Consider the following 23,355-nt stretch of genomic DNA (forward strand, 5'->3'; position numbering starts at 1 on the left):
ATCATTTTTATTTATTTATTTATTTATTTATTTATTTATTTATTTGAGACGGAGTCTTGCTCTGTCACCCAGGCTGGAGTGCAGTGGAGCGATCTCAGCTCACTGCAAGCTCCGCCTCCCCCGTTCAAGCAATTCTCCTGCCTCAGCCTCCAGAGCAGCTGGGATTACAGGCAACTGTCACTACGCCCGGCTAATTTTTTTGTATTTTTAGTAGAGACGGGGTTTCACCATCTTGGCCAGGCTGATCTCGAACTCCTGACCTCAAGTGATCTGCCCGCCTAGGCCTGGGATTACAGGCGTGTGCCACCGCGCCCGGCCTAGAGGCAATTTTCCATTTCTGACTTGTTAGGCTAGTCAGAGCGAGACGTCTTTACAGGTTTGGGCTGGCAGCTGGAAAAGGCACACGGCCCCGGGCTCCTCCGCCACCCAGCCCCACTCCTCCTCCGCTGAAGACCAGCCCTAATAAGGCAGCGACCAGAATTAGACCCAAGTCAAGTGCACTCCGAGCAGGACAGTGGGCAGATCCTATCTCGCGCATGCGAACAGCTTCTGTTGCCGGTTCCTTGAAGAGCGGGCGCAGACTCAAAGCTGTTGCTTCCGCCTTTACTCCCCTCTGCTCGTCCCTGGGCGGGCCGAAGGCTGGGCTGGGGGAAGGGGCGTGGCGGCGCTGTGCGCGTGCACAAAAGGGAGCTGAGGGGCAGGGGTGCCGCGGCACAGCTGGCTTGAGCAACTGAACTGGAAACAAGATGCAGGTGAGCTAGGACGGGTCTCGGGTCTGGGGGCTGCGGCCCGTTCGTTTGTCTTGTTGGGCCCGGGCCGGCGTTGGACGCCCGCCCTGTGGGAAGCTCCGGCGCCGCAGGCACGAGGGAGGCCCGGCGCTTCCAGGCCCTGCGCAGGCGCAGTGCGGGAGGGCGGGCGTGGTCCCACCAGGACCCATGGCCTGGGCGTCCCCGCATCGGTGTACCGGGTCCCCCAAACCTCGTCCTCCGGGACTACGTCTCCTCGCGGCCTCTACCCACCCGGGCCTGTGAAGGTCTTGCCGGATCCCGCCTAACAAAAGTTACCTCCTCTCCTGAACTCCCGTAAGGCACACCTGGGCAGAGGTGTTAGGAAGCGGAGGGTCCGGCCCGGGGTCTTCCGCACGTAAAGCAGCTGCACAGCCGGTGTTCCTGGCTCCACTGAGAGCCAGGTGAGGGCTTAGTTACACCCTCTTCCCCCGAGCCCTGGGGTCCAGTTGGGGCGCGTTCCCTATCTGACCGCTCGGGTTCCAGAGCTCCCCGCGAGGGTCCCTCTGTTTCGTCTTTTTTTTTTTTTTTTTAAATAGGTAAAATAAATTATTTTTCTGTAGCTGCAACTTACTAGCGGAATTTGGTTAAAGCCTAAAGAGAATGAATGAAAACACCATGGAAATGGGCACCATTGTGGGCAAAAACCTATGCCAACTTGTCCAAGGATCCCGCAGTGGTCAGAAATTCTAATCTCTGCTTAGTGGCAGATGGAGAGGAGAGGGTGCGGGTTTTGCTGGGGAGGGAGGCATTAGGGGCTAGAGGGGAGGGCGTGCCTGCCAGGAGCCAGACACTTTTTTTTTTTTTTTTTTGAGACCGGGTCTTGCTCTGTTGCCCAGGCTGGAATGCAGTGGCTCTATCACAGCTCACTGCAACCTCCACCTCCCGGGGCTAAGCCATCCTCCCTTGTCAGCCTCCGGAGTAGCTGGGACCACAGGCGTGCACCCACCACTGTGGGCTAATTTTTTGTGCAGATGGGGTCTCCCTATGTTGCCCAGCCTCAGCCTCCCAAAGTGCTGGGATTACAGGATGAGCCACCGCACCTGGCCTAGACACTCTTAAATGGTGAAGTGGTAGCTTGAGGGCTGCCCTGGCCTCCTTTGCATCCCCTGTCCTTCAGGTCCCTTGAGGCCTTCCCTGACCACCCTGTAGAAAGGATTCTGCTCTTTTTGTTTGTTTGTTTGTTTCTTTTTGAGACAGAGTGTTGCTCTGTCGGCCAGGCTGGAGTGCAGTGGCGCGACCTCGGCTCACTTCAAGCTCCGCCTGCCCGGTTCACACCATTCTCCTGCCTCAGCCTCCTGAGTAGCTGGGACTACAGGTGCCCGCCACCACGCCCGGCTAATTTTTTGTATTTTTAGTAGAGACAAGGTTTCACCACGTTAGCCAGGATTGTCTCGATCTCCTGACCTCGTGATCTGCCCGCCTGGGCCTCCCAAAGTGCTGGGATTACCGGCATGAGCCACCGCTCCCGGCCTCATTTTTCTTTTGATGTATCTCAGAACTGTTACACAGGGTTGGGGTTGGAGGCTGGTTATCCCAGTGCCCTTTTCACAGTGCTCCTGATTTCATATTCCAAAGCAAGCCTGAGCTCCATTAGCAGTGTTCTTGCCACAGCATGCAAACCGGTGCTTGGGCAGCTGGGTTCTGGATCTAAGAGCCACTTTTACATCAGTCTTTATGACATTGATCCTTTGTGATTTTGATGCTGGCTGATTTGGCCAGCCGTTCTAGCACGGCAGTGCCTCTAAATGCCATGCCTCTCCTAGGCTTGTGAGGATTCGGTGGCAAGGTACAAGAAAAAGGGCTTAGAGTGCCCTGTATGTTATGAGCTACTCTGAGACGTCTCAGCTTTTCCTCTCAGGTTTGGCCATTAGAGAATTCTGTCAGCCAAGCCACATCTGCAGCCTGAGATCCTCAAAATGTCACAGTCTCTTTGCTCTTGGGCACTATGCACGCCGCAGGCCGCTCTGCCTGGAAGATTATTTTCTTGATTACGGGCGTGCACCTGGCTAATTTTTGTGTTTTTAGTGGAGATGGGGTTTCACTATACTGGCCAGTCTGGTCTTTTAACTCCTGACCTCAGATGCTCTGCCTGCCTTGGCCTCCCAAAGAGCTGGGATTACAGGTGTGAGCCACTGCACCCAGCCTGGAAGATTTTTTTTTATTTTTTACTATTATTATTTTTTGAGAGTCTAGCCCTGTTGCTGAGGCTGGAGTGCAGTGGCTCGATCTCGGCTCACTGCAAGCTCCGCCTCCCGGGTTCACGCCATTCTCCTGCCTCAGCCTCCCAAGTAGCTGGGACTACAGGCGCCCGCCACCATGCCCGGCTAATTTTTTGTGTTTTTAGTAAAGACGGGGTTTCACCGTGTTAGCCAGGATGCTCTCAATCTCCTGACCTTGTGATCCACCCACCTCGGCCTCCCAAAGTGCTGGGATTACAGGCGTGAGCCACCGTGCCTGGCCTGGAAGATTATTTTTAAGCCCCCAGATTCCTATCACAGGTTGCTTTCCACCCTCAGACGGAATGTCACCTCCTCTGTAGGGAACATCCCTATCTACTCTGTGGAATGTGGTTCCTGGGTAATTCTCTAAAATGGCAGCCTGTTTGTCATTGCACTTGCCACAATTTTATCTCTCTGTGTATAGTTTGTATATATACTTGTTTGTTGCCTGTCTCTTCCTCTTGACTGTAACACAGGTGACTCTTGCATTCACCACTCTTCCCCATTGCCCATAATAATTTACATGTGGTAGATACTTAAGTTTTATCTGTTGAATGAGTCACTCTCAGTCATTATTATTATTATTATTATTATTATTTTGAGACTGTGTCTTGCTCTGTCGCCCAGGCTGGAGTGCAGTGGCACGATCTCGGCTCACCGCAAGCTCCGCCTCCCGGATTCACGCCATGCTCCTGCCTCAGCCTCCCAAGTAGCTGGGACTACAGGTGCCCGCCACCACGCCCGGCTAATTTTTTGTATTTTTAGTAGAGACGGGGTTTCACCGTGTTAGCCAGGATGCTCTCAATCTCCTGACCTGGTGATCCGCCTGCCTCAGCCTCCCAAAGTGCTGGGATTACAGGCGTGAGCCTCCGTGCCCGGCACTCTCAGTCATTATTAAAAATATTGAACGCATGCCAAGTCAGAACCTTGGTATCTGTATTGATACTGATCTGCACTCCCTATCCTAATTTTTACACCAAGAATAGCTTCTCCATTCAGGGAGGGGTAGACAGGAAAAACAAAACAGGGGCTGTGGATCTTTTGACACTTTCTCAGAAATAGTTCACAGACTGGTGTGAATTCCTCCCTTCCTGTCACTTTTCCCATTTTGCCCCTTGCCCAACATGGCGCCCTACATGCTAGAGTTAGCACTCGTGGTAACCTTGGTCCTGCTCTTCTAGGACCCCAACGCAGACACTGAGTGGAATGACATCTTACGCAAAAAGGGTATCTTACCCCCCAAGGAAAGTCTGAAAGAATTGGAAGAGGAGCAGCGCATCCTCCAGCAGTCAGTGGGTGAGTTCACTCGCTTTCCTCTGCATCTGTCTGGGTTAGGAGATGGCTCCCTAAGCCTGTGACTGCCCTGCCAGGAGACAGGTCGGAGTGCCAGCATGGACACTCTCTGTGTCTGTGGGACCTCAGATAAGACACAGGGCATCTCTCACCTTCACCTTCCTGAGGCATAGACTTAGGGGACTTCAGATATGTCCCACAAGTCCTTGTCCATGTCAGATGAGCACTGAAGAAAATACTTCTTTCTGCTTTCTGGTCTGTGATTCCCTTTGATAATGTCATGGAAATTTGTTCAAGGTTTTTAGTATTTGTATTTTTCTGAGCATATACTTTATTCTCTGTGGTTTCATTGAGGATATTAACTAAAAATAGCTTCATGTGGGGAGGTGTAAGATGTTTGCAATGTGTGGGAGTCTGAGGGGGGTTTTCTCAAAGGCAGTCGTACTGTCTGAATGGGAGTCCCTTGGAGTGCTGGTAACCCCACCCACCTAGTGTTTACTGAAGCAGTCTCTGGAATGAGGCCCAGGAATCTGCATTTTAAACAAGTGCCTTAAAGGATTCTGATGCGTGTCATAGTTGGAGAAGCATTGGTCACAGGGACTAGTACTTTTGTCCTCTGTTGACACATTAGAGCTAATTTAGAGAAGGATTTATTAGAAAGTATCCAGCGAGTGCTTATTGCATGATTATCATTGTCAGGTGCTTTTCTGGGGTTGGGGATTTAGTTATGCGTAAGCCAGACACAATTCTCTGCCCTCAGAGAACCAACATTTGAGTGGGGGAGACAGACAGTAAACAATAAAGAAAATAAGGCAGTAAAAGGGACTAGAAAGGGTTGGAGGAGAAGCAGGGTCAGAGAGGGCCTCACTGAGATGACATTTGCATGGACCTGAAGGAGGTGAAGCTGGCATTTGGGTAAAGACCTGAAGGAGCTGAAGGAGCTGAAGAACACATTTGAGTAGACCTGAGGGAGTTGTTGAGACCTGAAGGAGGTGAAGAAGACATCTGGGTATTCCTGAAGGGGGTGACGTGAGCGAGTGAAACGTGGGCCCTGGCATGGCTGGGAATCCCTGAGGAGCTGGAGGCGCTGGGGGAGAGAGAGTTCAGAGCAGCCTCAGCAGACCCAGTAGCTTCTAGTAAGGACCTTGGCCTTTACACCTAATGAGGCAGGAAGCTTTTGGAAGTTTAAACGGTGGAGTGACATTGTCTCTCTCTTTTTTTTTTTTTTCCGAGATAGAGTCTCGCTCTTTTACCCAGGCTGGAGCGCAATGGAGCAATCTTGGCTCACTGCAACCTCCGCCTCCCAGGTTCAAGCGATTCTCCTGCGTCAGCCTCCCGAGTAGCTAGGATTACAGACATGTGCCACCACGCCTGGCTAATTTTTTGTAGAGATGAGGTTTCACCATGTTGGCCAGGCTGGTCTCAAACTCCTGACCTCAAGTGATCCGCCCACCTCAGCCTCCCAAAAAGCTGGGATTATAGGCGTGAGCCACTGCACCCAGCCAAGGGGTGCATTAACTTTCAGATCCCTATTAGACAAATAGCCACATTAAGAGGGCGCTTGAGTATGTTTTTCTCCACATTAGAGAAGTCTGGGCTGGAGGCCTATACTTTGGGAGTTGTCAGCATATTGATAGCATTGAAAGCCATGAGATTAGATGCAATCACCAAGGGAGTGGGTGTGGATAAAGAAGGAAAGTAGTCAAAGGTTTGAGCCTGGGGAATTTTAATCAGCAGAGGGTTCAAAAGTAGGGCGGTTGGCTCACTCCTATAATCCCAGCACTTTGAGATGGGCAGATCACTTGAGGTCGGAAAGTTCAAGACCAGCTTGGCCAACATGGTGAAACCCTGTCTCTATTAATGATACAAGAATTAGCTGGGTGTGGTGGCACACGCCTGTAATCCCAGCTACTCAGGGGGCTGAGGCAGGAGAATTGCTTGAATCTGGGAGGCAGAGGTTCTCAGTGAGTCAAGATCGCACCATTGCACTCCAGCCTGGATGACAAGAGTGAAACTCCGTCTCAAAAAAAAAAAAAGAAAAAAGTGGGGCAGGGTGAGGCAGGGTAGGAGAAGAGAGGGGAGGAGGATCTGAGGGCTTGGGGAAAATGCTGTCAGTCAAGAAATTGGGATTACAGGTATGAGCCACCATGCCCGGCCTCTCAGCTTCTAATGTAGTGTGGTGCCTTAAGTAATTTTTGTTTAGATGGGCTAAGGATCTGGTGTTGTATGCATATCTTTAGGAGAAAAGAGAGGGGAAAAAAGAAAAATGCATGTTTGTTCATCTTTTTAAATTTTTGCTTTTTGCCAATGTAACTAAATTCAGTGAAAACATATGAAGATATGACTTTGGAAGAGCTGGAGGATCATGAAGACGAGTTTAATGAGGAGGATGAACGTGCTATTGAAATGTACAGGTAAGTGCCACCCAGAGGGGCTGTTTGTTTTTTTGTTGTTTGTTTTGTTTTGGTTTTTTTTTGGCATGGCAATAAAATGTGTGGGCTGAGCATGGTGACTCATACCTGTAGTCCCAACACTTTGGGACGCTGAGGCAGGCGGATCGCTTGAGCTCAGAAGTTTGAGACCAGCCTGTGAAACCCCGTCTCTATAAATAATACAAAAACTAGCTGGGTGTGGTGGCAAATGCCTATAGTTCCAGCTACTCAGGAGCCCGGGAAGTGGAGGTTGCAGTGAGCTGAGACTGTGCCACTGCACTCTAGCCTGGGCGACAGAGCCAAATTCTGTCTCAAAAAATAAAATTAAATGTGTGTCCTTCAAAAAATTAATTTTCAGCTGAAACATCTAGGAGTGACTACAGTTAAATAATATTGTGAATTTTAGCAAACTGATCTTAGATTTTTGCTATGAGACCAATAAATAAACCTGGGCTTTTACAAGGATTGCCTTCTAGACGATGTATGTGTACACGTGTTTGTGTCTGTGATGTAAGATGTTTCTCTCTTTGTTTTGTGCAGACGGCAGAGACTGGCTGAGTGGAAAGTAACTAAACTGAAGAATAAATTTGGAGAAGTTTTGGAGATCTCAGGGAAGGATTATGTTCAAGAAGTTACCAAAGCTGGCGAGGGCTTGTGGGTCATCTTGCACCTTTACAAACAAGGGTGAGCTGATCTTCCACTTCTATCAAATGTTAATTTGAATTTATGTCTTCAGGATCTCAAGCGTTACCTATATCAGAGGGTTTAAAAAGTCTTTTTCTGGGCCAGGCGCGGTGGCTCACACCTGTAATCCCAGCACTTTGGGAGGCTGAGGCAGGTGAATCACGAGGTCAGGAGATCGAGACCATCCTGGCTAACACGATGAAACCCCGTCTCTGCTAAAAATACAAAAACAAAATTAGCTGGGCGTGGTGGCGGGCACCTGTAGTCCCAGCTACTTGGGAGGCTGAGGTGGGAGAATGGCATGAACCTGGGAGGCGGAGCTTACATTGAGCCGAGATTGCACCACTGCACTCCAGCCTGCGCGACAGAGCAAGATTCTGTCTCAAAAAAAATTTTTCTGGTACTGAGTTTTTTTTGTTTTTTTGCTGGTTTGCCCACACCTTCCTTATTACTTAATTTTTTTATCTTAAGACTTTCAAGTTAATAATTTGTGACTAATACGAATGCCTTTGTTAAAGTATAGCAATGAAGACTATGCTTTTCTGTTTTTGAAAAGGAATTCTTAAGTTATTTATTCCTTTACAGGAACTCTGACATTTCAACATTCTATGTAATGAATTTATCTCATAGATGGCAAGGTTGGCCTTTAAAGTAGTAATTTCCTGAACTGTGTGATACTGAGGGCTTCTGATTTTTCTCAGCTCTTCAGTCTTGTGTTAAACTGTAGAGTCCAGTGCTTATTTTTTTATTTTATTATTTTTTTTTTGAGACGAAGTCTCACTCTGTTGACCAGGCTGGAGTGCAGTGGCATGATCTTGGCTCACTGCAACCTCCATCTCCCGGGTTCAAGCAATTTCTCCTGCCTCTGCCTCCCGAGTAGCTGGGATTACAGGCGCCTGCCACCACACCCAGCTAATTTTTGTATTTTTAGTAGACATGGGATTTCACCATCTTGGCCAGGCTGATCTTGAAGTCCTGACCTCGTGATCGACTCATCTTGGCCTCCCAAAGTGCTGGGATTACAAGCGTGAGCCACCGCGCCTGGCCAGGAATTTCTTTAAAGCAGAAAACGTTTTCTGACATTTCACACTTTCTAAACCTTCAGCATTTTCTCATTCAACCTTATAAGAAATGTATAGCAATTTTATTTTTTACATTGAAGCTGTTTTTCTGACTTGTTTTGTCAAATAAATTGGACTTTGGATTTGTGTTCTTCACTTTCCCTCAGCATATTAGGAAGTTTTTAAGAAATGTTAATTCAGCTGGGCATGGTGGTTTTCACCTGTAATCCCAGCACTTTGGGAGGCCATTGTGGCCGGATCTTGAGCTCAAGAGTTCGAGAGTGGCCTGGGCAACATGGTGAAACCTGTCTTTACGAAAAAAAAAAAAAAAATCAGCTGGGCATGGTGGTGGGTGCCTGTAATCACACTTCCTGAGTAGCTGGGATTACAGGCGCCTGCCACTGCACCCAGCTAATTTTTGTATTTTTAGTAGAGACAGGGTTTTGCCATCTTGGCCAGGCTGGTCTTGAACTCCTGACCTCATGATCCACTCACCTTGGCCTCCCAAAGTGCTACTTGGGGGGCTGAGGTGGGAGGATTGCTTGTGAGCCGAGGTCACACCACTTCACTCCATTTAGCCTGGGTGAAAACAAGACCCTATGTCAAAAAAAAACATTAATTCATCTTAGCTAGCAGCAGAATTACTTGTGAAACTGTTACAAGGTTTTACTTAGGGTAGAAGGGTCATTGAGCTTTGTTCTGTATAAATGTAGGATCATAATTGCTTCTGTTTTCTATGTGTGTTTTATAGAATTCCCCTCTGTGCCCTGATAAATCAGCACCTCAGTGGACTTGCCAGGAAGTTTCCTGATGTCAAATTTATCAAAGCCATTTCAACAACCTGCATACCCAATTATCCTGATAGGAATCTGCCCACGATATTTGTTTACCTGGAAGGAGATATCAAGGCTCAGTTTATTGGTCCTCTGGTGTTTGGTGGCATGAACCTGACAAGAGATGGTAAGGGCTCTGGGAGACAGGCGGGGCGGTGAGAGATGGGAGGCGCATTTCTGTTGGAGAGAGTGTGTATTTCCTGGACTCCTGTTAACGATGGTGGGTCAAGTTCACCTCTGCCTGTGTGAGTGACTGTTAAGAGGACAGAAGCACATTTAATCTCATCTTAGTTGCATAATCAGGAACAATTACAACTGGGCTTTACTGATTCTTAGTTTAAGGAAGGCATGATAGACTTAAGTATAAACATTTTTCATATTGGTGTGGAATATATTTTGTCTCTACAGTTGGATGTTTTTGTAGCTTGAAATCACAACATTCACTTTTGCTTTAATTCACATGAACACAGGGAGATGTTAATGTATATATTTGTATTTTTCTACAGAAATATTCTCAGTTGAGTATGTTAGTAGCTTTTACATTTATTTACTTATTTATTTATTTATTTTTTGAGACAGAGTCTTGCTCTATCACCCAGGCTGGAGTGCAATGGTACGATCTCGCCTCACTGCAACTTCTGCCTCCTGGGTTCAAGTGATTCTCCTGCCTCTGCCGTCCAAGTATCTGGGATTACTGGCACCTACCACCACGCCCAGCTAATTTTTGTATTTTTAGTGGAGACGGGGTTTCACCATGTTGGCCAGGCTGGTCTCAAACTCCTGGCCTCAAGTGATCTACCCACTTCAGCCTCCCAAAGTGCTGGGATTACAGACGTGAGCCACTGCGCCCGGCTAGTAGCTTTTATTTATTTTTTTTTGAGACAGAGTTTCACTCTTCTTGCCCAGGCTGGAGTGCAATCACGTGATCTTGTCTCACTGCAACCTCTGCCCCCCAGGTTCAAGCGATTCTCCTGCCTCAGCCTCCCTAGTAGCTGGGATTACAGGCATGTGCCAACATGCCTGGCTAATTTTTTTGTATTTTTAGTAGAGACAGGGTTTTTCCATGTGGTCAGGCTGGTCTCGAACTCCTGACCTCAGGTGATCCACCCGCCTCAGCCTCTCAAAGTGCTGGGATTACAGGCGTGAGCCAGTGCGCCTGGCCAGCTTTTAAATTAAATTAAAATTTTATTTTATTCTGCCTGTTAGCTTGGAAGGATGTAGTTTTTGTTTGTTTGTTTGTTTGTTTGAGATGGAGTTTTGCTCTTTCGCCCAGGCTGGAGTGCAGTGGCGCGATCTCGGTTCACTGGAACCTCCGCCTTCTGGTTGCCAGCAATTCTCCTGCCTCAGCCTCTCAGGTAGCTGGGATTACACGCGCCCACCACGACGCTTGGCTAATTTTTGTATTTTTAGTAGAGACAGCTTTTCACCATGTTGGCCAGGCTGGTCTTGAACTCCTGACCTCGTGATCTGCCCGCCACAGCCTCCCAAAGTGCTGAGATTACAGACGTGAGCCACCGTGCCCGACTGTGTTTTTTAATTCCTTTCTACCTGTTAAACGTGGAGGTATCAAAATACATATCCGCACAGAACGTGAAAGAGAACCTCAGCCCAGAGGCATTCTTGCCAAGTGAAACTCTTTATGTCTTTATTGAAATAATATTTCCAACTATGCTTTACCAGAAAGACATTTTTAAACATGACTTTATATACTATACCACTAAGATACTCATCTGGCGGCCGGGTGCGGTGGCTTATGCCTGTAATCCCAGCATTTTGGGAGGCCGAGGCGGGTGGATTGCCTGAGGTCAGGAGTTTGAGACCAGCCTGGCCAACATAGTGAAGCCCATCTCTACAAAAAATTAGCTGGGCGTGGTGGCGCATGCCTGTAATCCCAGCTACTCGGAGGCTGAGGCAGGAGAATCGCTTGACCCAGGAGGCAGAGGTTGCAGTGAGCCGAGATCATGCCATTGCACTCCAGCCTGGGTAACGAGCAAAACTCTATCTCAAATTTAAAAAGATATTCAGCTGGGGAAAGTATAAATATACAAACACACATAAACACACACATATAGGAGATACATCAGTTACATATTCCAGTGTTCAAAGGCGTACAGCATTTCAAACTAAATACGTTTGCATCTTATTTTGACCTTTTTTAAATGTACCATGAGGGGAGAGAGAAGTGTGCAATTGTTTTTATTTCCAAAACAACGTCCTGAAGTCTAGTGAACTTACGTGTAACAATTGCTTTGTGTAAGTGAACAGTAACATTAAACACACTTATGTATGTATGTGTGGATATATAAAGATTTTTTTTTAATTTTTGAGACAGGGTCTTGCTCTGTCACCCAGGCTGGAGTGCAGTGGCGCAATCTTGGCTCACTCCAGCCTCTGCCTCCCGGGTTCAGGTGATTCTCGTGCCTCAGCCTCCTGGGTTCAAGTGATTCTCGTGCCTCAACCTCCTGAGTAGCTGGGACTACAGGCATGCGCCACCGTGCCTGGCTAAGTTTTGTATTTTTAGTAGAGATGGGGTTTCACCATGTTGCCTAGGCTGGTTGTGAACTCCTGACCTCAAGTGATAAGTGATCACCCGCCTCAGCCTCCCAAAGTTTGGGATCACAGGCGTGAGCCACCGCATCTGGCCGGATATAAATTCTTGAGTCAGGAATTTGAAGTCTTGTTTTTTTTGTTTTTTTTTAAGAAACAGGTTGAATTTGTATAACATTCAACCAAAGTACCAAAGTACCTAGAGCTGAAAATGCTCATCTTTGTGGAGCACTTTTTTTTTTTTCCCAGCATGACTGAGGTATGATGACCAAAACAATTGAATATATTTAAGATATACAACATGGAGATTTAACAGAGGTACAATGTGAAATGATTACCACAATCCAAGTGATTAACCATCATTTCACATAGCTGCCCTCACTGTGGTGAGAATCCTTAAGATCTACTTTCCTAGCAAATTTCAGGTATACAATACATTATTATTCACTGTAGTTACCATGTTCTACGTTAGGTCTTCAGAACTTACCCATCTTATAACTGAAAGTTTGTATCCTTGACCATCATCTCCCATTTCCACTCCTCCCCTGATAACCACCATTCTATTCTCTGTTTCATGGAACACTTTAAGTTAATAAGACAAGTAAAATTCGACTGAGCACGTTGGCTGAAGCCTGTAATCCTAGCACATTGGGAGGCTAAGGCTGGAGGATTGCATGAGGCCAGGAGTTTGAGACCAGCCTGGGCAACATAGCAAGATCCCATCTCTACAAAAAAGAAATTAGCCAGATGTGGTGGTGCACACCTGTAGTCTCAGCTACTAGGGAGATGGGCGGGAGGATCATTTGAACCCAGGAGTTCAAGGTTACAGTGAGCTATGATTGCACCATAGCACTCTAGCCTGGGTGATGGAGTGAGAGCCTGTCTCCAAAAAAGTAGATTAAGATAAGACTTAAGTAAAATTGGTTTTTAGATTTTTTTTATTTTGAGACAGAGTCTCGCTCTGTCGCCCAGGCTGGAGTGCAATGGCATGATCTCAGCTCACTGCAAACTCCACCTCCCACGTTCACACCATTCTCCAGCCTCAGCCTCCTGAGTAGCCGGGACTACAGGCACCCGCCACCATGCCTGGCTAATTTTTTGTATTTTTAGTAGAGACGGGGTTTCACCATGTTAGCCAGGATGGTCTTGATCTCCTGACTTCGTGATCTGCCCGCCTCGGCCTCCCAAAGTGCTGGGATTACAGGCATGAGCCACCGCACCCAGCCTGGTTTTCAGATTTTAATCGATGTGTCCAGTTAGCAGAGCTCTCTGCCTTGATGTTCCTTTACACGAAGCCATTCGTTGTAGAATCTCTTAGGTAGTCCTTTGGTTCTGCCTGGGCTCTTCTCTGAAGTAGGCAAATACATCACTTGATTTTGCTTCACTTGGTTGCAGACCACAAGAATTTCGCTGATTTTAAGAGTGAAGTATTGGAGTTGAGTCTTCAGTTACTGATTCTTTATTATCTGGTGCTTTTTTGATTAGTTGGAACAAATGTGTAAGTTCTAGGGTATCACCACACATTTATTCTTCGACCCCAATAGATTGAGATACTGGACATGAGGATGAAGAGTTTATTAAAATTGGATTTAATGATTAGATTGCCAGCAGGTCTGTGGAAATTATTTCCTTCAAATTTTTCATGCTGATTTCCTTCCTGGGAAATTGTCCAAACTGGGAAATTGTAGTCATCAGAGGATAGGTTTATTCTTTGTATTTTTGAGACAGGGTCTCGCTCTGTCCTGTAGGCTGGAGTGCAGTGACATGATCATGGTTCACTGCAGCCTTGAACTCCTGGGCTCAAGTGATCCTGCCACTTCAGCCTCCCAAATAGCTGGGATGATAGGCACACACCACCACTGTACCCAGCTAATTTTTATTTTTTATTTACTTTTATTTTTATCGTTGAGACAGTCTCACTGCTGCCCAGGCTGGAGTGCAGTGGTATGATCTTAAATGTCTGCAACGTCTGCCTCGCAGGCTCAGGTGATCCTCCTACCTCAGCCTCCTAAGTAGCTGGGACCACAGGCACATGCCACCATGCCGGGCTAATTTTTTGTCATGTGCCCAGGCTGGTCTGGAACTCCTGGGCTTAAGCAGTCCACCCACTTTGGCTTCCCAAAGTGCTGGGATTACAAGCGTGAGCCACAGCACTTGGCGTACCCAGGTAATTTAAAAATTTTTTGAGATAAGGGTCTCACTGTATTGCCCAGGGTTGGTCTTCAACTCCTAGCCTCAGGTGATCCTCCTGCCTCAGCCTCCCAAAGTGTTGGGATTACAGGCGTGAGCCATTGTGCTGGGCCAAATTTCGATAATTGTATTTTCTACTTAGAAAAAACTAGCTTGATGGACTTAGGGTGAGGGCACCTTTGCAGCACAGTGCCTTAGGTGATTTGCTTTTTCGTTACCATGTAGAGTTGGAATGGAAACTGTCTGAATCTGGAGCAATTATGACGGACCTGGAGGAAAACCCTAAGAAGCCGATTGAAGACGTGTTGCTGTCCTCAGTGCGGCGCTCTGCCCTCATGAAGAGGGACAGCGATTCCGAGGGTGACTGAGGCTACAGCTGCTATCACATGCCGAACTTTCTTGTGACAAATTGTCTGGATTTTTTAAAAAAGGAAAAAGCAAGAATGAATCCTTGTGGTTTTTAGTTTTGTATAAATTATGTTTCAAATCTTTACATTTTGGAAATAATCATTGCTGGAGATTCTGTTAAATATTTTGGAACTCTTTTATAAATTATAGTATTTCCTCTAAAAAAAATTAAAACCAGCCATTTGTATGGCAAATGTCTGTTTTCCTCATTTCTATTTTAAGTAAGCCATAAAACCTAGTCACTATTTTTTGACATATAACTATAAAAAGAAATACAGTTTTAAATGTGAATAAATTATACAGTGGAAAATTGCAAACTAAGCCTTATAGATAACATTGTTTATTTTTATTTTATAAAGAGAGCAATGAGATTAACTCAAACTACAGGAATGGTCTCTAGGACAAAAGAATGTTAGTATTGAAGAAACAATTTTTGTGAAACATTCCCTTCTCGAAGCAATAACTGAAAGGTTCCAGTTTACTGCCATATTTGGTTAAATGTGTTTTCTTGTTAAAATAGTTTATCTCAGACTGTTAACTAATTTTTTTTTTTGAGATGGAGCTTTGCTGTGTCGCTGAGGCTGGGGTGCAGTGGCACAATCTCAGCTCACTGCAACCTCTGCCTCCCGGGTTCAAGCAATTCTCCTGCCTCAGCCTCCTGAGGAGCTGAGATTACAGATGTGCATCACCATGCCCGGCTAATTTTTGTACTTTTAGTAGAGACGGAGTTTCATCATGTTGGCCGGGCTGGTCTCAAACTCCCAACCTCAAACTCCTGATCCACCCGCCTCGTCTTCACAAAGTTTTGGGATTACAGGTGTGAGCTACCGTGCCTGGCCTGTTAACTAATTTTGATTACTATAAGAGGACATTAATTTATGGAAATATATAAGCATATACATAAATAAACTATCTCAATAAACTCATTTTGTGGTTCATAAGTATGATCACGTGTGTGAGATGTGCCCCCCTCAAATATTGTTAGGCTGTTGGCACATTACCCATATGATATGAAAAAAACAATATATCAAGATGTTTTGTGAACCAGATCCTGTTAGTATTTCTCACTTAACAAATGAACATTGATACTAAACAATTAGAGGAAATATTTTCTGATATTTGTGTTGAATGATGTAGTACTTAGTGCTGGTTTGAATCTTAAATAAGAATCAGCATGGATTTATTTTAGATTATGTTGTAAAATTTATTTTTGCTCTAATTCAAAGAATGACAAGCAACTTGGACCCATTTTAACAGAAGTGTCTGTGTTAGATATTTGGATTCCACCCCCTCCTTTTTTTTTTTTTTTTAAATAGAGATGGAGTCTCCCTGTGTTGCCCAGCCTGGTCTTGAGCTCCTGGGCTCAAGTAATCCTGCCATCTCCGCCTCCCAAAATGTTGGGATTACAGGTGTGAGTCACTGCACCCCGCCCACATACACAAGAGCCAGCGCTGCCAATAACATATTCCTTGGTGGTGTACTTTGAAAGTGTTTCATGGAATTTTAATTGCAGGGTTGGAACAAATTTGGTCAGTCCTCTTACTTGGATGCTGGTTCCATGGGGTTTGTAGGAGAGCTACCTTCTTAGATTTTGGTCTTGGTAGCTGACGTTATGAGATCTTGAGGGAAAAACAGAGGTGGAAAGTTCAATGCTGCATGTGCCTGAGAGCCTTAATGTGCACATTTACAAAGAAAAAAAGGTGGTGCATGAACAGGGGGCAGTGTCCACAGTGACAGATAAGAGCTTGAGTCCACTATGAAGCCCACACAGGATCTAATTCTAAATTATTAGCTGTGCCACTTCAATCAAAGTGTGAAAACTGCACCTCATAATTTTGCCTGCACACCAGATGAAGGCATTTAGTTTGAGCACAGCAAAAGCTCAGGTGCCTGTGGCATTGGCAAATGAGCCCTGATTAATTCTCGGAGACTTCCCTGTAATACTAGTATCTTCTTTCTAATTCCTTTGGCACATTAGTGATGTGACAGAGGTGATAAGACTTGGTGCTTAAGCACTGAGTTCCCCCAGTTCCACAGCAGGAACACAGCAGTGACCAGTGGGGGACACAAGGACACCTGGAAGCTGTCTTCTGTGCTTGGAGGAAAGGGTTGTGGGGAAAGGTTAAGCAGGTGCTAGGTGGCCACCCCCCCGCCCCCACTTTTTTTTTTTTTTTTTGGAGACAGGGTCTCCAGCTGCCCAGGCTGGAATGCAGTGGCATGATCTCATCTCACTGCAGCCTCAACTTCCCAGGCTCAAGCGATTCTCCCACCTCACCCTCCTGAGTAGCTGGGACGACAGGTGAGCACCACCATACCAGGCAAATTTTTTTTTTGGTATTTTATGTTGAGACAGAGTTTCACCATGTTGCCTGCCTGGTCTCGAACTCCTGGGGTCAAGCAATCCACCCACCTCAGCCTTCCAAAGTGCTGGGATTACAGTTGTGAGCCACTGTGCCCAGGCTGGGTAGCCCTTTCTTAAGTGATTGGTGGGAAATTGGTTCCAGAAAATTGGGATAATAAATGATTGGGAATAGTGAAATTGATAGGATTGTATAATCAGATACTTCCTTCTTTTGTAGAGAAGAGAAAGGATGTGGATAGATGACATACACCTCCTTCATTGCACGCCTAACTTCACCTTCTCACACCCTGAGTCATTGCTTCTGCAGAGACCTACAGCAGAGCCGCTTCCTGGTGGTTCAGAAGGACTTCAGAAAGTTGCGCTGGTATAATCCCAGCACTTTGGGGGGCCAAGATGGGCAGATCACCTGAGGATAGGAGTTTGAGACCAGCCTGGCCAACATGGTGAAACCCCATCTCTACTAAAAATACAAAAAATTAGCAGGGCATGGTGGCACAACGCCTGTAATCCCAGCTACTTGGGAGGCTGAGGCAGGAGAATCACTTGAACCCGGGAGGTGGAGGTTGCAGTGAGCCAAGGACGCCACAGCACACTCCAGCCTAGGTGACAGAGTGAGACTCTGTCTCAAAAAAAAAAAAAAAAAAAAAAAAAAAGTTGTGCTGGCTATGAAAGGCATCTGTGAGATGGAAGGGCAATTTAGAAGGGTGTCCCTTCGTCATCAGGGAGGGCCAAAAGTTTTTTTTTTTTTTTTTTTTTGGCATTTATTACCTCCAGCTTTAAACTCAACCTTCTTATATAATCCCAAATATATATATATATATATATATTTTTTTTGAGACAGAGTCTCGCTCTGTCACCCAGGCTGGAGTGCAGTGGCGCGATCTTGGCTCACTGCAAGCTCCGCCTCCTGGGTTCACACCATTCTCCTGCCTCAGACTCCTGAGTAGCTGGGACTACAGGCGCCCGCCACCACGCCCCACTAATTTTTTTTTTTTTTAATTTTTGGTAGAGACGGGGTTTCACCATGTTAGCCAGGATGGTCTTGATCTCCTGACGTCGTGATCCACCAGTCTCAGCCTCCCAAAGTGCTGGGACTACAGGCATGAGCCACTGCTCCCAGCCTATAATCCCAAATCTTGACCAACTACTTTTCAGGTATGGCAGGCAACAAGTGTTGTGGCTGCAGCGCCTGCGTGAGAAACATGCTCCCATGAAAGGGGCCGGGTACAGTGGCTCACGCCTGTAATCCCAGCACTGTGGGAGGCCGAGGCGGGTGGATCACCTGAGGTCAGGAGTTCCAGGCCAGCCTGACCAACATGGTGAAACCCCATCTCTACTAAATACAAAAATTAGCCGGGCATGGTGGCGCCCTATAATCCTAGCTACTTGGGAGGCTGAGGCAGGAGAATTGCTTGAACCTGGGAGGCGGAGAGTGCAGTGAGCCAAGATTGCTCCACTGCACTCCAGCCTGGGCAACAAGAGTGAAACTTTGTCTCCAAAAAAAAAAAAAAAACAAAAAGAAAGAAAGAAAGTGCTTTTGTCCTGCTTACAGAAACCAGCTATTACTCACAGATATAACCTTGGAGACAGGTGGCTCTCAGTCTCAAGTGAAGATGTGCCTGTCTCCAAGTCCCCTCCCTCCCTCTCTGCTTTCGACCACATTCTCTACCCCATTCTTTGCTCCAGTAATCATCCGTCTTGATTTCCGCTTCTCCCTGGACATGGGGCCTTCAGGTACTGACAGTGTTAGGGTCCTGTGGCAGAGACTGCTTGTTGCCCACCAGTATCTGGGATTCTCCCCCCCCCCACCCCACTCCAGTGGCAATGGGACCAGCTGAAAGAGTAAACCCCGGCCTCTCTTGAGCTGTGGGTGGTTGGCTGGAAGTTCAATTCTGGGCAAGCTGCTACTACGAGGAACAGACAACTGTCATGTGCCCTTTGTGGGCTTAACCCCCTTCCTTCTACTTTCTGACGGAAGGGTGCATGCGACTGCAGCCTACGTGGGCCTTGAGGTATTTATATATAGAGGCAAAGCAGTAAGGACAATATTCCCAAAGATGCTGTGGAGCCACTATATCCCAGCCCTTGACTGTCCTCTCTGGACTTCTGTCATTAGGAAAGACATAACTTCCGTCTTGGTCTCTGTTAGTAGCAGCTGATGCATTTCCTGATAAAACCACCTGTCAAAGAAAACCTCAGACAAAACATTCATTCTAGCTTTCTACTGCCCGATGCTGAATTACTTGACATAACACAAGAGTACTCTGTATTCCCTGCCTCTAGCTGTCACCATTGCCTTTCAGTAACTTCATGGGCCCGGCTTTTGGACTTCCGTTTCCAGTACTTGAAGAACACTGAACAACCCACCTGATGACGACTCAAGCTGTTGGATAAAACTTATTTTTAAATTTTATCTTCTTAACTGTTTCACTGAGTTGGTAAGAAAGGAAAACATTCTGAGAGGCCAAACACAAAGTGAAAGCAGAACTCCAGGAAGGTAAGGGGGCATTTAACTTTTCTCCCTAGGGATACAAACCAAATCTTAGTGATGCTGTGCTTCTATTAGGATGGACTTGTGGGGACCAGGTGACAGGGGATTAGCCAGGGGAGTGCCTAAGTTGGGGGTCTGATTAGGAAGTCTCCCTGCAAACAGCTGGAATCCCAAAAGATTGCATTCAGTGTTAGGAGAAACTGGCACTAGTTGGAAGAGAACATAGTTGTCTCTGAGATGCCAACTACAAGCCTTCCCTCATGCAGGTTTGTAGTTCTAATTCTCATGCTACATCAGGTCTAAAATCCTCTCAAACCAGGTTCTCAAAGAGGCCCTAGGCTGGGCGTGGTGGTTCAAGCCTGTAATCCTAGCACTTTGGGAGGCTGAGGAGGGTGGATCATCTGAGGTCAGGAGTTCCAGACCAGCCTGGCCAGCATGGTGAAACCCTGTCTCTACTAAAAATATAAAATTAGCTGGGCGTGGTGGTGGGCGCCTGTAATCCCAGCTATTTGGGAGGCTGAAGCAGGAGAATCGCTTGAACCTGGGAGGCAGAGGTTGCAGTCCAGCCTGGGCAACAAGAGCGAAACTGTCTCAAAAAAAAAAAAAAAAAACAGAAAGAAAGAAAAAAAAAGACACCCTAAGCTGGTAGTACCTCTGAGTTCACGGCCAAAGCAACTGCATATCTATGCTAGAGCACACCTTTGATTTAGCCTCAAATGCTCTCCACAGATAAAGCCCCAGCCAGGCGCAGTAGCTCACGCTTGTAATCCCAGCACTTCGGCAGGCTGAGGTGGACGGATCACGAGGTCAGGAGATCAAGACCATCCTGGCTAACACGGTGAAACCCCGTCGCTACTAAAAGATACAAAAAATTAGCTGGGCGTGGTGGTGGGCGCCTGTAATCCCAGCTACTTGGGAGGCTGAGGCAGGAGAATCGCTTGAACCTGGGAGGCAGAGGTTGCAGTGAGCTGAGATTGCGCCATTGTACTCAGTCTTGGGCAGCAAGAGCAAAACTTGGGGTGACTTGCTGTCACCCCCTCCCCCCAAAAAAAGGCCGGGTGCGGTGGCTCACGCCTGTAATCCCAGCACTTTGGGAGGCCAAGGCGGATGGATCACGAGGTCGCGAGATGGAGACCATCCCGGTTAACATGGTGAAACCCTGTCTCTACTAAAAATACAAAAAATTAGCCAGGCCTGGTGGCGGGCGCCTGTGGTCCCAACTGCTCCGGAGGCTGAGGCAAGGGAATGGCGTGAACCCAGGAGGCGGAGCTTGCAGTGAGCCGGAACTCCCTCTCAAAAGAAAAAGAAAAAGATGCCCTAAGCTGGTAGTACCTCTGAGCTCATAGCCAAAGCAACTGTGTATCTATGCTAGAACACACCTTTGATTTAGCCTCAAACTCTCTCCTAGAAGCTCCAAGAACATGAGCTTCTAGTAAAAATATCACAAACCCACAAAATCACAGGATGCAACAGATAAGGCATCCTGAATGAAAGCCAGCAGAAAACAGACAGCACAGCCAGACCTGCAAAGACAGGAGAGTGGAATTTTCAGACATAAAATATAAGATGAATGTTTTTTATATGTTATATAAAAGTGTAAAAACGTATAAAAAAAGTTTTTTATGTTATATAAAAGTGTAAAAAAAACAGAGTACCTTAGATAAAAATGAATTCCTTAAAAAAATAACTAACAGAACAGCGAATTAATGAACTAGAAAGCAGAGCCAATTCCCCCGAAACACAGGGACAAATGGGTGGGACAAATTTTAAATGTTACATTTAAAATCTGTGATCCTGGCTGGGTGTGGTGGCTCACGCCTGTAATCCCAGTACTTTGAGAGGCTGAGGCGGGTGGATCACCTGGGGTCAAGAGTTCGAGACCAGCCTGGCCAACATGGTGAAAGCCCGTCTCTACTAAAAATACAAAAATTAGCCAGGTATGGTGCACACCTGTAGTCCCAGCTACTCTGGAGGCTGAGGTAGGAGAATCACTTGAACCTGGAAGGCGGAGGTTGCAGTGAGCTGAGATAATCACACCACTGCACTCCAGCCTGGGTACAGAACGAGATTCCATCTCAAAAAAAAAAATGTCGTCTTGTGTTAATTTGCTTAAGAAAAAAGATGTGGAAGACTGAGGTTTTCTTGCATGTCTCAAATAAATTTCAGGCGAGAACTGGAAGTAGAAAGTATTTGAAAAGATAAAGACATTTTCCAGAATTGATGCAAGACACCGATTCACAGATTTGGAAACTTACACAAATCCCAAGTGAGTTAAAGAAAATAAATCCATACCTCCATATATATTGAAGCTGCAGGATATCAGGCAGCGACAAAAGTCAGACAACCTATGAGATAGTAATGATGAGGCTTACTGACTTCCCAACAGCAGGAAGGAAAGCCAGAAGACAGTGAAATAGTGTCATCAGTGGTTTAAGGGAAAAAGCAACTTTTAACCCAAAGTTGTTTATAGCCAGTGAAGCTGTATTGTAGGGATGAACTAGAATGAACTAGATGAAATAGACATTTCAGACATAGAATAGATGTGTTTGTCACCAGTGGACACTCACTAAAGGAAAGTTAAGGAATTTGCAGCCAAGAGCGGTAGCTCACACCTGTAATCTCAGCACTTTGGGAGGCTGAGGTGGGCAGATCACCTGAAGTCAGGAGTTCAAGACCAGCCTCGCCAACATGGTGAAACCTCATCTCTACTAAAAGTACAAAAATTAGCCGGGTGTGGTGGCGGGAGCCTGTAATCCCAGCTACTTGGGAGACTGAGGCAGGAGAATCACTTGAACCAGGGAGACTGAGGTTGCAGTGAGCTGAGATTGTGCCACTGCACTCCAGCCTGGACAAGAATGAAGCTCCGTCAAAAAAAAAAAAAAAAAATGGAATTTGCTTTGTGCAGAAGGATGATGAACTGATGAAAGGTCTAAGGAGGTTCAAGAAAGCATGTTGACCTAAAAAAGGGGAGTGTAAATCTTAATGAACATTGACTTCACATAGTAATGCAAAGAATGTCTTGTTTGGGACATAAAGAACAAAATACAACTAAAAAACAGGACAAAACAGTACACAAGCTGAAGGAGGATAAACTGGAGTTCAAGCATTCTTAGACCTTTACAAAGTATTCAAGAGGTTGGCAAACTTATGCATGTTAAAAATATATTATTCAAGGTAACAGTAAAAGAAAAAAAACTTGAGTGTATAACTTTTAAAGTAACGGGGGAATAAAATCTCAGTTAATTCAAAAGAAGACCAGATGGAAGAATAAAAAGAAACAGAAAAGCAGGTCTTAGAAAGTCCAAAATAAGATTTTAGAAGGAAATCTAAAACAGTAATCACGGTAAACATAAATAGATGACACTCTTAATAGTCTTACCATATGATCCAGCAATCATGCTTCTAGGTATTTACCCAACTACTTGAAAACTTATGTTCACACAAAACCTGCACACAAATGTTTATAGCATCTTTATTCATTATCGCTCAAAACTGGAAACAATCAAAACATTCATCAATAGATGAATGTATAAACACACTGTGGTATATCAGGACAATGGTATGTTTTTCAGCAACAAAAGGAAATGCGCTATCAAACCACACACACACACACAAAACATGGATGCTAAGTGAAATGAGCCAGTCTGAAAGGGGATGTGGATATTTATCTCCCAATCTTCATGATGAAACTTGACCCCAATGTTGGAAGTGGGGTCTAATAGGAGGAATTTAAGTCATGGGGGTGGATCCCTCATGGATAGATTAATACCCTCTGATGCAGTCTGGATCTGTGTCCCACCCAGATCCCATGATGTTCAATTGTAATCCCCAGTGTTGGAGTTGGGGACTGGTAGGAGGTGGTTGTATCATGAGGGTGGATTTCTCATGAATGGTTTAGCACTATCCCCCTTGGTACTGTCCTCACAATTGATAGTGAGTGAGTTCTTGTAAGATCTGATTGTTTAAAAGTGCTTAGCACCTCTCTCTTCACTCTCTCTCTTGCTTCTGCTCCCACCATGTGAGGCGCCTCACTCCCGCTTTGCCTTT

The 23,355-nt window shown here is 46.1% G+C and overlaps 1 protein-coding gene and 1 pseudogene across 2 annotated transcripts; both read left to right on the forward strand.

The window, feature by feature from the left end:
* Positions 1-377: 377 nt before the first annotated feature.
* PDCL3 (phosducin like 3) lies at positions 378-15,393 on the forward strand. Of its 2 annotated transcripts, none has more exons than XM_054476270.2 (6): positions 378-752; positions 4,189-4,303; positions 6,624-6,714; positions 7,273-7,416; positions 9,229-9,437; positions 14,273-15,393. In XM_054476270.2, the coding sequence occupies exons 1-6, from the start codon at positions 747-749 to the stop codon at positions 14,413-14,415; spliced, it is 708 nt and encodes a 235-aa protein (XP_054332245.1). In that variant the 5' UTR covers positions 378-746; the 3' UTR covers positions 14,416-15,393. The 2 variants fall into 2 exon arrangements, with proteins under 2 accessions (XP_054332245.1, XP_054332246.1); XM_054476271.2 differs by lacking the exon at positions 378-752 and adding an exon at positions 924-1,082.
* LOC129031006 (small nucleolar RNA U13) lies at positions 15,378-15,466 on the forward strand (annotated as a pseudogene).
* Positions 15,467-23,355: the final 7,889 nt, after the last annotated feature.

Source organism: Pongo pygmaeus, chromosome 12 (genome assembly GCF_028885625.2).
Source record: "Pongo pygmaeus isolate AG05252 chromosome 12, NHGRI_mPonPyg2-v2.0_pri, whole genome shotgun sequence".
NCBI lineage: Eukaryota > Metazoa > Chordata > Mammalia > Primates > Hominidae > Pongo > Pongo pygmaeus.